Source organism: Amaranthus tricolor, chromosome 5 (genome assembly GCF_026212465.1).
Source record: "Amaranthus tricolor cultivar Red isolate AtriRed21 chromosome 5, ASM2621246v1, whole genome shotgun sequence".
Classification (NCBI taxonomy): Eukaryota; Viridiplantae; Streptophyta; class Magnoliopsida; order Caryophyllales; family Amaranthaceae; genus Amaranthus; species Amaranthus tricolor.
In genome coordinates this window covers 30,031,221-30,046,302 of record NC_080051.1, presented here as the reverse complement: position 1 = coordinate 30,046,302, position 15,082 = coordinate 30,031,221, and the positions used below count along the sequence as shown (strand labels likewise).

General features: G+C 31.1%; 2 protein-coding genes across 3 annotated transcripts; one reads left to right on the top strand and one right to left on the bottom strand.

Moving 5' to 3' along the window:
* The first annotated feature begins 1,736 nt into the window (after positions 1–1,736).
* Positions 1,737–3,508, top strand: LOC130812769 (60S acidic ribosomal protein P2A-like). The gene is made up of 3 exons (XM_057678364.1): positions 1,737–1,920; positions 2,683–2,909; positions 3,223–3,508. The coding sequence occupies exons 1-3, from the start codon at positions 1,833–1,835 to the stop codon at positions 3,247–3,249; spliced, it is 342 nt and encodes a 113-aa protein (XP_057534347.1). The 5' UTR covers positions 1,737–1,832; the 3' UTR covers positions 3,250–3,508.
* A 1,355-nt stretch (positions 3,509–4,863) lies between these two features.
* LOC130812768 (monodehydroascorbate reductase, seedling isozyme-like) lies at positions 4,864–9,801 on the bottom strand. 2 transcript variants are annotated; one of them, XM_057678361.1, is made up of 10 exons: positions 9,635–9,801; positions 8,634–8,705; positions 7,866–7,917; positions 7,260–7,340; positions 6,842–6,960; positions 6,537–6,756; positions 6,248–6,366; positions 6,025–6,150; positions 5,778–5,918; positions 4,864–5,487 (listed from the first exon to the last, which is right to left on the bottom strand). In XM_057678361.1, the coding sequence occupies exons 1-10, from the start codon at positions 9,683–9,685 to the stop codon at positions 5,164–5,166; spliced, it is 1,305 nt and encodes a 434-aa protein (XP_057534344.1). In that variant the 5' UTR covers positions 9,686–9,801; the 3' UTR covers positions 4,864–5,163. The 2 variants fall into 2 exon arrangements, with proteins under 2 accessions (XP_057534344.1, XP_057534346.1); XM_057678363.1 differs by lacking the exon at positions 9,635–9,801 and adding an exon at positions 7,999–8,030 and having other exon boundaries at positions 8,634–8,687.
* Between the last annotated feature and the right edge of the window lie 5,281 nt (positions 9,802–15,082).

The following is a 15,082-nucleotide window of genomic DNA, read 5'->3' as shown; positions in this document are numbered from 1 at the left end:
TTAATTCTAAAATTGATCCTTTTTTTAAAACTAATTCAAAAATTGATCTTGGTAATGAATGAAGTACATAGTTTTGTCTTCTATTCAAAAGTTTGATTTCAAGCATGTTTCATTAAAAGATTGTTTTTATTGTCGAGACTTCTGTGGTAATCTACGTATAGTCTATTGTTTTTTTTTCATTTCTCAAACTCTAATCACAACTTTTATAAGTTGAATATACTAGACATGATAATGTTATAATTGTTTTTTTTTATCCCTTATTTAAAGTTTATAAAAACTTTCAAATAATACTCATAAGTACCAACTATTTTTTAAATTATTATAATTGTAAATAATAAAAATATATTAATATATTATTATTGTTAATATTATCACATAAATTTTTATGTATGATGGTCTTATAATGAGATAATCTTAAATTAGGTTAAATAATTCTATTGTAATTCTAAAATGATCAATTATAACCTTAAAATGATTACTTGTGGTTAATTATTTTTATAGTCCTAAAGTAATCAAATATAACTTACAATTGTAAAGGAATCAATTAGGGAAATAGTGTAAGAGTTATCAAATGGTGAGACGTTCATTTACAAGACTTTCTGAATACTTAAATAATAATCAAAATGAATATTCTATTTAATTTAATTGGACTTCTAGTATAATCAAGCGGCAAGTCTGAGACCATTTCGCCATGAGACGGAATAATATAATCGCCCTATTTCTCTAATTGATCACTATAAGATTATACACTATTATTTTAAATCATAAGTGATCATTTTAAGAATTCAGGTGTTATTTTAAAATTATGAGTGATTACTTTATAAATGACTTATTTAAGACTGTAAATATACATTGCGCCAATTCAATAGAATTGGTTTCTTTGAGAGACCATCTCCAATTGGACCGGCCTATTATATATTTTTTTAAATATTGTAAGTAGGCATTAAGAATGATGTAAGTAGTCATTCACGATGTTGAAAGTAAACATTAAGGATGCAATTAATAAGCATTAAGGATAATATAAGTAAGCATTAAGAATACGATTAGTAGAAGTTAATCTTTAATGGGCTGGGCTTGAAATACGTTTCTCAAATAGACGGTCTCTCAAGAAAGTAGCTGAAAACTAGAAATTTTGAAAAAAATTAGATTATTTAACAACTCCAAAAACAAGTGAAAACTTTATTCCCAAAATAAGCGTCCGTACATCCAAACCTAGGCTTGGTGTAATGTCGCTGTTACTAACAGCGAATTAAAAAAAAATTAAAAAAAAAAATTAGTAAAGCCTCAAGTCGCTGTTCTTAATACATTTTAAGTTTCTTCTTCGTCATTTCAATTACTTCCTCATTCCAACCTACGAGATTAAGAAGTTGATCAGTCAACCTTAAAGTCGCTGTTACTAACAGCGACTTGAGACTTTACTAATTTTTTTTTTTTAATTTCGCTGTTAGTAACAACAACATTACACCAAGCCTAGGTTTGAATGTACGGACGCTTATTTTGGGAATAAAATTTTCACAAAGCTTATTTTTGGAATAAAGTTGTTAAATAAATCTTATTTTTTTCAAATTTTCCTGAAAACTATCTCGTTTGAAAATTTGTTTTTTTCTCATGGTCAAACCGTGCAGAAAAGAATGGAAAAGCCCATGGAATAACAAAAAGGAAGCCCAATTGTATAAAGTTACAAAGCCCAACACACGAACGACAAACCCTACTTACTATAAAATCGTCAATTAAGTACGCCTCTTCACTCCGTTAGGGTTTGCAAAAGCTCACAATTTTGAAGATACTTTCTTGTTTTCCTATTTCTCTCCAATTCGTTGAAGAAGAAGAAAATGAAGGTTGTCGCTGCCTACTTGCTTGCCTGTTTGGGTGGGAATGCCAACCCATCAGCCGACGATGTCAAATCCATCTTCAACTCAGGTTTATTTCCCATTCTATTTCATTCATCTTCCTGTTATACGATTAAAGATAATTTCTTTCGATGTTTTAGGGTATGTAAAGAGTAGGGTTTTGTGTTTGGAATGCTAAAATAATAGATGTATTGTTAATCTGTTATGGAATGTTAAAATCTGATTTTTGAATTTGTTTGATGTGCTGGTTTTGTGTACTTTGTTTGTTGCAGTTTGTAATTCCAGTTCTAGCGTTTTATATTTGGTAATCTGTTGTTGATTCTATGCAACTATATGATATTCTTGGATTGTGTAAAAAATTGTATACATGTTTTGTTTTAATTGATGACATGATATGTGAATTTGGTTTTTGGAGGGGTTTGATCTATGCAATTGTTTCATTTTAAGCAGCTTAAATTTGCCTAGCTTTAGTTCTGATTTCACTTATTTACTTACAACTACAATGCCAAAGCCTAGATCCGACATCTGGGGTTGGTTAAATGAACTAATACAAGTCTATGTAAGATCATGTAGTGCAAATATTATACTCTATCTGATCTAATGTTTTAAAAAGTTTTAATTAGGGTTATCTAATTCATCTAGATTACCAGTATCTAATTCATCTTCTGACATAACTAAGGAATATATGGATGTAAAACAAGGAGGAACAGAATAGTTTGAAATTGAATTCTAATAGACGCTCTGCTTCCGTGTGTATATTCCGTGTGGCCACATTGTCTGATCAAATTAAATTATCTGTAACGATAGCATGGTGTTTCCCAATGTGGCGCAGTTGGTGTCGAAGCTGATGATGACATGATTGAGCTGTTCATGTCGCAAGTTAGTGGCAAGGATATTACTGAGCTTATTGCTGCTGGTCGGGAAAAGTTAGCCTCTGTTCCTGCTGGTGGCGGTGCTGCTGTTGCTGTTTCTGGTGCTGCTGCCGGTGCCGGAGCTGCTCCAGCTGCTGCTGAGTCCAAGAAAGAGGAGAAAGTAGAAGAGAAAGAGGAATCAGATGATGTAATATTTCTATCTTTCGGCTCGATTACATTGAATTTGCCTAATTTTGTTCATTTCTCACTTGTCTATGTTAAAATCCACTGTATCAATGGGGTAAAATGTTGGCTTAACTATAGTCACCGTACATGCTCAACTGTTTTCTCTCGTACTTTATTCAAATTTTTAGTAGGACAGTCATTTTGCTTGATAATAGATGGGTGTGCGATGACTTCTTGTTTCTTATTAAAATTGACATCATTTCGAAGTATTGTCTTTGTGTCCCATATTTTACCTGTTTTGTAGAGCTTACACATTTTTTCTATATTTTTTGCAGGACATGGGATTCAGTCTATTTGACTGATTGTTTAAGAAGCACACCTTTTATGGAGTCGAAATTTTCTGGATTCAGAATTTTGCTGTTATTTCTATCTGTTTACCCAGAATCGTAGTTAGGGTTTGATATTAGTTGAGACGGTGGACATTTTTGTTAAACACACAGAACTAAAGAAGTTGAATTTCTCTACTTTTTGGATCCTGTAATGTAAGTTTCTGTTACTGGTGACTTTTTTTGATAGCTTCTGTCGTTCTCTTAATCTAGTTTTTGCAATTGCCATCCTTAATCCTTAGAGTATAATTTTATATTTACATTTGGAATTACTATTCCGAATGCACGCATTTCTCCTTGCCCTCTTCTTGGAGGAGACATGGGTATGATTTTCCCGCTACCCTACTCTTCCTCGGACCCTGACGTATGCGGAATATTGGGTTTGCTGACTTTGACTTTATATGGAATTACCAATGATTTCATTTGAGTTGGTTTGAGCTCAATTAGCAAAGTACTTTTTTGTTTTGAGTGAGGAGAATTTCCAACGGGCAGCTAGGGAAGGGAAAAATGATCTTGATTTAGGCAATGACGAGTGAGAAGGAAACTCCTATTATAAAGGTAAAAGAAAAAAAATTATCTACTAGGCCAATCCGATAGTTTGTATTGAATGGAAAGTTACCATTTTTAAGATTTAACTTATTTTTTATTTTTAATCCTTGTGCATACTTCAAAATTCAAATGACCTGTTTATGTCCTGTTTTTTCTGATATGAATATATATCCTACCTTCAAAAAAAGTTATATCTTACTATAACAAATGGTTTTTTCAGTTTACATTTTTAAATGAATTTCAAACTGTGCATGGATACTAATTTTAATATTGCTCTATGTCTTGTGACAAACTTTTGCGAACAAATACATTATTTATTTAGTAAATCTCATTCAGAAAACTCTTGTGTAGAAATAGTCTCACCGGCATAAGAGTATGGAGGTTTCAGTCCCATTAATAATTTCAGTAAAAACCGAAAAACTGTTGAGAGGTCGCGCATCGAGATGAACGCTTCATGGTAAACCTCTAATTTTGATTGTAATCTGTAGCCTGTAGGCGAGGGGTGTGTAAACTTATGATTCACTTGTTGATCTAACAAACTATTTGAATTCACTAATTTTTATCTGACACTGTCTTTATAAGAAATGCATTTTAAATGTGTCGGCTTATTATTTCTGTGAAAAAAAACCATTAAAAAAACGCGTGGTGTATAATTCTATTTGGAGTTGGTCTTATAACCTATTAAAATTGGTATTATAACCTATTAAAGTTGATATTATAACCTATTAAATTTAGTATATCCAAATAGGTTGTAATACCAACTTTAATAGACTATAACACCAACTCCAAATACCAAATTAATAAGTTATAATACTAATTTTAATAGGTTATAACACCAGCTCTAAATAGGCTCAAACGCGCGTCAGTTTTTAGGCTTTTTTTTTCTTTTTCTTTAAATTATTGGGCTTGAAAAGCCGTTTCTTATAAAGACGGTCTTTCAGAAGAGGCGTTGATTTGAGTCTATTACGAATTTATGATTGATAGTTCAGAATACCAAAAGACAACGATTTGCTATGAAACCTAGAGGCTAGAAGCACAAAATTGTGGAAAATAAAGAGAATACAATCATATACATTCATAAATTTATATTGTTTTGTGGGGGTAAAATAAGAATGTATTCATTCTCAAATCTCAAATATCAATAACTAGCTGGCAAAGTATATTTGAACCAAAAACTAGAAAACATGAAGTAAATCAAAAACTTATTAAACAGCACATCTCACAGTTTATCATTTCCTGGGAGTAAATATCGCAGAAGAAATGTTATTCTAAACAATATCTCCCTAGCAACGATATGAATACGATCACAACAATCGAGCTTAATTATTTGTAGCACGCCCTTCAGATCCTAGAGGCAAAGCCAAGTCCTTCCTTTGAAAGCTGATCCGTGCTCTCCACTGCAGGCTGCACTCTAGCAACTGAAGCAATAGCCTTGTTTTCCTCTGGAGTTCCACTCTCCAGGAATGCTCCTACAACTTTCCCATCTTTTATCCAGTATGTACCAAACTTGTGTGTTGATGATGTTGGGTCGTTGTCTCCAAATAGAACTGTTTCTCCCACATTATCGCCATAGAATTGCCAGGATAGATCAAATGATCTAGAATAGAAGTAGGGTAGATAATCATATTCTTCAATTGACTTTCCTTCCTCGCTGGCCTTGATGGCCTGTAAAAAGAATTAATTAAGTTAAATCAATGATTAATGTAAATTGAATAACTTTGATGGCCTTGCTAGCCTTACTAACCTACTCCGATAAAGCCGAGATCGGTAAAAATAACAATTTTAAACCCTTAATCTCAATAATGTATGGTCGGATAAGGAACAAATACTTGATACGGTATAATTGTGAATTGGCCATTGATAGGGGATGCGATAGGGAGGAGGTGGATTACGTGTTAGTTAACATCAACATCTATCTTCGGGGATTTTTTTGTGAAGGGTATAATGATCATTACCTTCACAGCCTGCTCAGCAGATTTACGGGCATGATCAACATGTTCAACTCTTCTTATATCGCCATATATTTTCATTGGAAAGGTGGCAACATCACCGACAGCGTACACATCAGCAACATTAGTTTTAAAGAATGCATCGGTCTGCAATCAAGAAAGTCAATCAGAATGCATACGCATAAACTATATAAGAATCATAGGTTAAAAAGGTCACATTGATCAACCCAAGTATATGTATAACGAAACCTACCTTAATCCCTCCTTTCTCCTCTTGAACTTGCCCCTTGAACAACGCAGTGAGAGGCCTTCCACCAACACCAACAATCACAATATCAGCTTCAAGCACCCTACCATCCTTTAGCTGCACCTGTTTCACCTGAATCGTCAAGAAAAAATATCATCAGTCGGAGATATTTTTTTGATTTGCAAATCTCAAGGGAGAAACCACCATATGAGACTCCAGGAATTCCTACCTCTCCCTTATCGTTGGAGCTGAATCCAGTAGCTACTGTTCCTTTTATAATTTTGATTCCTTTGTTAGCATAATAACCCTCATAGAACTTGGCTATATCAGCAGTAAAAAGACGAGGCACTACACAAAAGAAAAGATAGAGCACCACTCATCAGTCATCCATCGAGTCAGATCAAACTTCGAAGTTCAAACGACTGCCAAATAGATTACGTTACACATAAATGGAATCTCAAATTAAAATTCCAGCACCTAAATTCTAAAATGAGAAATAGTTGAGCATATAGACTTACTGCACCAGGGCTCTGGATAAACCATGGTGACATCCAGATTGTTGATTCTCAGTGCAGCACTAAGCTCCAGACCAATATAACCTCCACCAACAACTACAGCTGTACCATTCTTTTTTGCTTTAATTGCTTCTACAAGCTTGTCAGCATCATCAATTTCTCTGAGATAGAAGATGTTCTGTGCATCAGCTCCTTGAACTCCAAAATCTGTCAATCTAATGACCTAAAATAATGACAAGCAATAGCATTTTTTCAGTAGACATGTGTTAAAAAGATGCAACGAAATTAAATGAGCAGAGAAAACTTACTGTTGAACCGGTTGCAATGATCAAAATGTCAAATTTGAAAATATCTCCAGCAGCACTTGTGAGGGACTTGGAAAAAATATCGGCTTTTACAATTTCTGTGCTCAGGACCAACTCAATTCCTGCAGCCATCGCAAAATGTCCAACAAAGTTCAAGCAAATATTAGACAAAACATTAAAAAAAAAAAAATGATAGTTCAAGAAAAACTTCACAACTCTGGGCAATACTTATAGAACTAAACTAAAAGAACCAATTGTGCTCAGTGCTCACTTCATTACTTCAATTAATTAATTTTTAAAAGATGTTCAAATGAACTTTTTTGATCAAATAACCTTCAGTATGCTCAAACTTTGAAAAAAAGTTAGAGAAAAACAATTTCGTCTTGAAGAACGAAAAACTTCAACAGAAAAACCACAGTACCTTTTTCCTTGTACCAGTCAGGAAGAAGTCGCTCCCCTCCACTTCCAACACAGGTATGGAACCCAGGAAGTCTTGCAGTACCTTTTAACACATTCAACAAATCAAATAACATACTATGGACAAAGGTCAAAAAACAACGTATATGCACATATCACTCCGAGCTAATTCTAGTCATAATCATCAACTTATTGATTAACAACATCAATTCTTACGAAAGTTGCTAGTTTGAGAAGATGGGTAGTAAGAGAAGAGGACAAAGGATTTTTGAACCCGGATACTATAGAAAGAGGAGATAAAGAAGGAGAAATCATAGTGGAATATGTTTGTCACAGCTTGTAGCTCATTTGGAAGTGATTAGGCCTCTAGAACACCTACTAGCCAGAAATTGTATTACTATTTATTGTTTCCATTCTTTAATCTAGCCACTATTTTTCTTTTCTCGTCATCTTCATCATGCCTGCCATAGCGTTCAAAGAACCACCCTATAATGATACCAAGACTGACACTGCTTATGAGATACCTGAACTGCACTTTTGTGTCACCAAAGATATTCAAGCATGGCCAAAATAGTAAAAAATTTTAACATAGCGTATAAGTGTTACTTACCCTCTGGAAAGAGGTATGCTTTGCTGAGTGCTGGACGTTCATAAGGAGCCACCTAGAACAGAAAAGATAAACCATCAGAAGTTTCTCAAAAGATAAACTTTATGTAATATAATGCAAAACTAGAATAACATACCAACATTAGTTACAATATCAAGCATCCGTCACCTAGAACAATGCTTGTTGAAGTTAAGTGGTGTATAAACTTAAAGACTTAAGAGCATAAGAAAGATATAGAATCTATGCTTGATGCTTCTCCCGATAAGGTGACAAACAAGAAACATAGCTAACATACAATTGCAAGCCATAATTGTTTTTTGTATACTTGGGTGAGAGTGAGACCATTTGAAGGAACTACATAGCAAAAAGAAAAACCAAATGGGAGAATGAACAATCTATTTTCTTGTCATAGGCTATGGGAAGAAAATGGTAGGAATTCATTTTCCATCCCTGTTTTGAAAACCCAAATTCTTCTTATATGGAAAAGACTCTTGCTTCCCTCTTCATACTCCCTTACCTTTGTCCAAATGACCGCTAACCGAACACATTGCAAATAATTAATGAGACCTCACACAAAAAAAACTACAGAATAGAGTCTATAATCCTCCTTTAAAGTTTAAACCCATAGCAGAAAAGGTGATGATTAATTAACACATAAGCCCAAGATGAAAGTGCATAAAAAATCTGCATAAACTTTATTACATTGTCAGCAGAAAAATAAGAACATAAAATAGCAACAATATCCAAGCTCAGAGCTGAGCTACAACTTACCGCTTCTTTAGAAATGATTGCTAGTTCTCCAGGTTGAAGACCTTGTTTGACGAACTCTCTTGCAGCATAACCCTGCAAACAACAATCAGCCATCTAACTTCAGAAGAGCAAAAAGAATATAAACATCCCAAACCAAGAACAGCTAAATTCACAATCTCCTACATTCTCAAAAAGCGTAACAGCATATCAGATAATGATCTCAGTTACAGGATTCTTTACACTAATTCACTTCAATTATCATACTTCATCAGTTCAAAACATGGATTTAACATCATTTACACTCCTTTCATTCCTTATTCGTCAATAAACTTTCCATTTTGATCCGTTATTCCTCTCTCATAATGTTCTTTTAAACTTTCAATTCTTCTTCTCTATCTCCCCGTTTTCTTCCATACTATTTGCATGATTGCATTTTTTATATGGTTTACATAAACTTATACTAAATCAAAAATCAATTCCACTATCTCTCCATTGTTTGATTGTTTCATCAATAAACTACTCGTCAGTATCTTCTTGACTTTGTCAAATTTTTCAGTCGTACACAAATTGAAAAAATTACACGCTACTTCGATTATAACAACCTATATTTTAAGTCTTGAGTTGGCATCAATCAATAATATAAAAACGATATATTTAAAAAAAATTCCTCGATTTTTCATTGCATTTCTATCAAAATCCGGGTATCCTACTATTGTTAGGATTAAAAAAATCTATTAAACAACTAATAATAGTTAGATCCAGGATCATTCTTCATATCATTGAAGATGATGAAGTTTTTACTACCTACAACAAACATAAAACTTGATCAAATCAGCACCTTGAAAGAGCTCCAGGAGGAAAATCGGAAAAAAAAAAAACCAATTCAAACATACACAACGTTGATCGATTCTATTAAAATCAAACGACAGAAATAAAAAAAAAATCTGTAAGAAAATGGCAAAAGAAACAAAGTTGTATACCAGAAAAAAACATATAAAAAGAAAGAATAGATGACGACTTACAGCAGAAACACCACCACCAAGGATGACGTACTTAAAGTGCTTTTCCGCCATGGATATTTCTTCAATTGATTGGAGAACAACAATGAGCAGAAACAAAAAATCAGAAAATACAGAGAAAATAAAGAAGAAAGATAGAGATAAAGAATTTAGTGCGGAAAATGGAGATGTGGTTGGTTGAATATTTATAAATAGTTAAAGAGTATTATTAAAACAAATGCTCAGATGTTGACCGTCGATTAACTTGGCTGTATGGTAGAACGACACGTGGCTAGATGTTATCCGTCTGTAGTATTGATATCTAATTTGATGAAAGTTTGGATGGTCACGGATATCTTTTGCGAACTTCTAGAGACTATCCGTCCACTCAACATACACTTTTTTATCGAATTGATTTGGATTTTTCAAATATTCAAAACATTCGGAAATTCGTAGCACGGATTTGATATCGAGTATTTGAGTAGTTTGAAAATTAAATTATTTTTGGCTATATAAATGGATTTTTAAAAGCTTAAATTCATTACTAAATTAGTTATACAATTTATTTATAGTTGATAAGTAGCATAAATAGAATATTCATTTAAAAAAGTCTCAATAAAGTTTTCCTATTTTAAAGGAAATAAAAAAAAATTAGAAATTTCATTTCACAAAAGTTTTGATTGGATAATTAACAATCAGATAATTAGCAAAAATAAATTGTTTTTTGATTTGTCTTATTAATTTTTAATTTACTTAGCTCTTAATTTTATTTAATTTGCAATAATTCTTTTGATTATCTATCTATCTAATTAATTATATGAGATTTTTTTTATTCAGGGTAGGTTTTAAAATCTTAACAGACCTTGGTAGATCTTCAATAGGCCAAAAGCGCCCCCCCCCCCCAAAAAAATATTTTAGGCCACTCACGATATAAACGCAAAATGTTTTGAATTGTTACCAATAAAAAATTGTCGTTAACTGGTTAAAGGTCTTAACTTTGACCCCCTTTTACTTACAGTTCAAGATTAAGCATCGTCTACATATAAAAATGCAAGAATAAGGGGAAGAAACAAAATAAAAAAATATTCTGAAGAACTTTTCATTGATTTTTATCTTTTTGTTTACTCTTTCTCTAACATTTAGTCAAAATTACAAACTTATTTTTCCAAATATATCCTTAACAATAGATTTGAAATGATAATAAAAAAATTCAATGTTACCCTCAAATCAAACAAGTCAACTGAATTAATCAACAACTAATAGCCAAACAGCCTATAATCTTATCATCAAACTAAATGTCTCAAGGCCATCTTATCATTAGATTTGTTTATTATTTTTGAATGAGTTAAAATTCAAAGGGTTTTTTCTCAAATAATTAAGAAAAATATAAACAATTAAGAGTATAAATAAATCATCTGATCGAAGTTTTGTAAGTCATTTTTAAAATATACTCTTCAAATTGATTTATATTCTAAGTTTTAAATTATTCTTTTCAAGCTTAATTATTAAAATTATTGTTTTTCAAAAGAAAGTAATGTGGAGGTAATGAATATTCCATCCGTATTTGCATTTGCATTATTAATGATTGACTTGAAAAAGATGTGTTCATGACTTCATGTGTAGTATTAGAGTAGGTGTAGAAGTATAAGTATGAACACCATTGTGAGTTTGGAATCTATCGAATATTATGCCTAAATACAAGTGTTCACAAGTTAAGATGATGATGTCACTGCTGATCACATGTTTGTCTTAGTAATCCAACGGTTCCACCCCTGAAATATTACTTTAATATAAAATATATTTATTTAAGATCTTTTTAGATTTATTTGATATATATTTTTTTATTATATATTTTTTATAATTTTTTATGATGGTTATTAAGAGATATTAAGGCTTAATATTTACTTTGAAAACTGTGCAAAAAATAAATAGAAAAAACAAAAAAGAACGGCTAGAGTAATTCATTCCACATTTTTTGTTAAATTGAAATGTTTTTGTTAAATTATGAACCGATGAATAAATGAATTAAACGATTTTATTAGGAAAATATCAAAAAAAAATGTAAAATGTGAGTTAAATATTAGCAAATTATTTTTTATTGTCTTTTAAGTTATAATTAGTTAAACATTTAAAAAATTATGTTTATTAAGATTTTAAAAAGTTAATTTATAAGTCAAAACATAGAACTCCACAATATAATATGATGTTGATGTTCAAAATTTTGACCAATTTTTCTTTATCACTAATTTTACTAAATATATTCGACTAATATTAGTCCAAGCTATATTTCTATATCAATTAGTCTAATAAGAAATAAAATCTTAAATAATAACGTACGTACCAATGGTACCACAACCTGCTGTTGATTGTTGGGTCCCACACCATATAAATACTTGATACTTCCATGGCATCGCCGACGTGTTCATACTAGCTGGCAAAAACAAAATCCAATAAGAATTTGCCTAACTCCTAAAAGGAATAAGGATTGAATTTGATGCTGAATTTCGGATGCTGTTATTTTCGGTTTTCAACATTTATATGGTTTCTCCGACCGGAATAATTCCACGCAGCACTTTTCTAGTTTACCTCAATTACAAATTGTGAGATCTTATAATATAAAATTTATATATTAATAATTAATATAAATTGGGGTTAACTATTTAACTCGTGCATGTTAGTGCAAGTATTAATACTTATAATAATAACGTTAACTTTAATCATATTATCGAACATGCTTTATCATGTACATTGGAGGAGAATACTAAACATGTGTCGAATGGTGTTGGATTAAGGTTTGAAACGATGGATGAGGTGTTGAATGTGAAGTAAACGAGGCTTCACTAAAGGGTTGAACTATGCCTTGAACGAGTTAAGGCGTGAGATGGAGTGTTGCTTGAGCATGGCAACAACGTGAAACAAAACAGTAGCGTGCAACAGGTAGCTGCTCGTTCGAGCAAGTGGATGGCTCGTTCGAGCAGCTAAGACAGAAGACATCAGAAGGCAGTAGCACCTGCTGCTCGAACGAGTAACAGGTCATGGGGGCACTTGACGATCATTTTTCTACTGTTTTGTGTATTGATTATGCATTGTATTCCTTGGTTAATGTTGTGTTTATTGCCATGCTGATTGTAATGTTTATTGTGAATGTTAATTGGGGTGTTAAATGTGTTTTGATGGTGATTGAATGTGTGGTTCTAGAATGATGTATTCCACTATATAAATAGGATACATCATTCATTGAACAAATCACCACAAATATACATATTGTGAGTAGGCTAATTCAATTGTTAGAAATTTGAGAGTGTTCTTACTTTGTTCTAGTATTGTAATCTTGAGATTATGTTCTCAAGATAAGGGAGAGTTTATTCATACATTGTATTGTTGAATTAATTATAAATAAATTTTTATTTGAGGGGAATATTCAAGATACCTCATAAACACTTGTGTTTATTTTTGTTTATTATTTTCATCTTGTTTTTTTATTGTTGAACCTCTTAAAAACTTTCATTTCAATGCATAAGATACATCTTACGAAAATACTATTATATATGAGAATTTGTGAAAAATAAATACAAGTACAATAGTCTTCACTTACTTTTAATATAAAAGTGTATGGATATTAGTAGTCCTTAAATTTACATATAAATAGATAAGAACGTGAAATATAAATATTTTAATTAAATTGCTTGATTTATGTTTGTTAACATAAATGCAATTTAGTACTATTTAAGATAATATTATATAATCAATTCAATTAAATAGAGTGATATACGTAAGATTATAGTAGTAGTATTTATCATATCTATTTTTATATTTCACATTTTTGCATTTTAAACTTTAGTGCAACCTTGAGTCTCTTATTGTAAGGTTTTCAAATTAATTATTTTCTATTAAAATATTTGTGGACTAATTATAAATAAATAAAAAATAAATAATCCCTCCGTTCTTTTAAATTTGTCCACCTTACTATAACGGATAGTTTCAAAAGTTTGTCCACTTTAAAATACTTTTCATTTTTTTGAAATTTTTTTCCCCTAATATACCCTCATTTCTCTCTCTCACTCCCTTATTTCTCTAGTTCACTCCCTCACTCATTTTTTTGTTCTTTAAATTTTGTTTTATTTTAATTTTTCTCACCATACTTCCAATAAAATCATCACTTTATACCACTATCTAATTAAAATAATACCGACAATAATAAAAGATTCTGTTTTTCTTAATAAGTGTGAAAAACTCAAATTGGACAAACTTAAAAGAACAGAGGGAGTAATAATTACAACAATGCGAAAGAAATCTTTTAACTTTTATATTCACCAAACTTAACGAATACATAAAATAAATAAAAAAACAAAAATTCTTGCGAGAGATGGTTTTTTTTGAAAGACCATCTTTAATTGGGCCTGTCCACTATATATTTTTTAAAATATTGTAAGTATGCATTAAGAATTATGTAAGTACACATTTAACATATTGAATTAAAGAAATGTAAATAGTATTAAGGATAATATAAGTAGACATTAAAAATATGAAAAATAGACTTTAATCTTTTAATAAATTGGGTTTGAAATATATCTCTTAAAGAGACGATCTCTCAAGAGATGAGCTCAATAAAAAAAACATGTTAGAGTATGAATAAGGATAATGAACTTTCCTAAATTCAAAATTTACTACACGTTCCTTACAAGAAACAACTAGACCCATCAAAATGATGACACATCCTAACTATTTATTTCAACCCATTTAAGATTTATATTTAACCTATAAGCTAATTTAAAATCAAATTAGACTATAAATATGTAAAAAAAAAAACAAAAAAGATTTAAGCAGTTATACCTAGACTCATCGACCTGATCTGAAGGCCCCACAGGCTACAAGAATTGAATCTAGATTCATACAAAATTATTCGACTTTAATTAAAATATAATTAAACTCGATCCTAATCCGACCTATAAATATCCTCCATTTTAATTTTTACTCTAATATAAATATCTTCATCAACAAATTACATCTCATGTCTCATGCTTCCTTACTTGCAATATTACAATACAACGTACTATTCATTCATTACTCTTAATTTATTTGTAGATTTTAATCTATAAATTAAAACATAGTCAAGTGAGATCTTATTTTATTTGTCTCAATGCAAAAATTATTAATATTAATGTTTACAATTTTTTATCACAAATTCTTGTGAGAGACAAAGACCATCTCTAATTGAGCTGACCCAAAAAGAAAAAATAGAGTAAGTTTCTCGGTAGACATTAAGAATATTATAAGTACGTATTTAGAACATTGTAAGTACTTAAGTACTTGCTCGATGAGCATTAAATTTATTGTAAGTAGGCATTATGTGATACCCCATATTTAGCTTGAAAAAAAATTAATAGACTACTCATATCAACAAAATGCATCTTTTTTTCATGGGAGCCAATTTGCTAAGAACTTCACAGTTAAACGTGCTGGGTGGGCGGT

Coding starts and splice junctions, on each gene's coding strand:
- LOC130812769 (XM_057678364.1), top strand. CDS start 1,833: ATGAAGGTTGTCGCTGCCTACTTGCTTGCCTGTTTGGGTGGGAATGCC. Junction 1,921..2,682: donor CAAATCCATCTTCAACTCAG/GTTTATTTCCCA, acceptor AATGTGGCGCAG/TTGGTGTCGAAGCTGATGAT. Junction 2,910..3,222: donor AGAAAGAGGAATCAGATGAT/GTAATATTTCTA, acceptor TATTTTTTGCAG/GACATGGGATTCAGTCTATT.
- LOC130812768 (XM_057678361.1), bottom strand. CDS start 9,685: ATGGCGGAAAAGCACTTTAAGTACGTCATCCTTGGTGGTGGTGTTTCT. Junction 6,151..6,247: donor GCTCCAACGATAAGGGAGAG/GTAGGAATTCCT, acceptor TTGACGATTCAG/GTGAAACAGGTGCAGCTAAA. Junction 5,488..5,777: donor CTGCTGAGCAGGCTGTGAAG/GTAATGATCATT, acceptor TTCTTTTTACAG/GCCATCAAGGCCAGCGAGGA.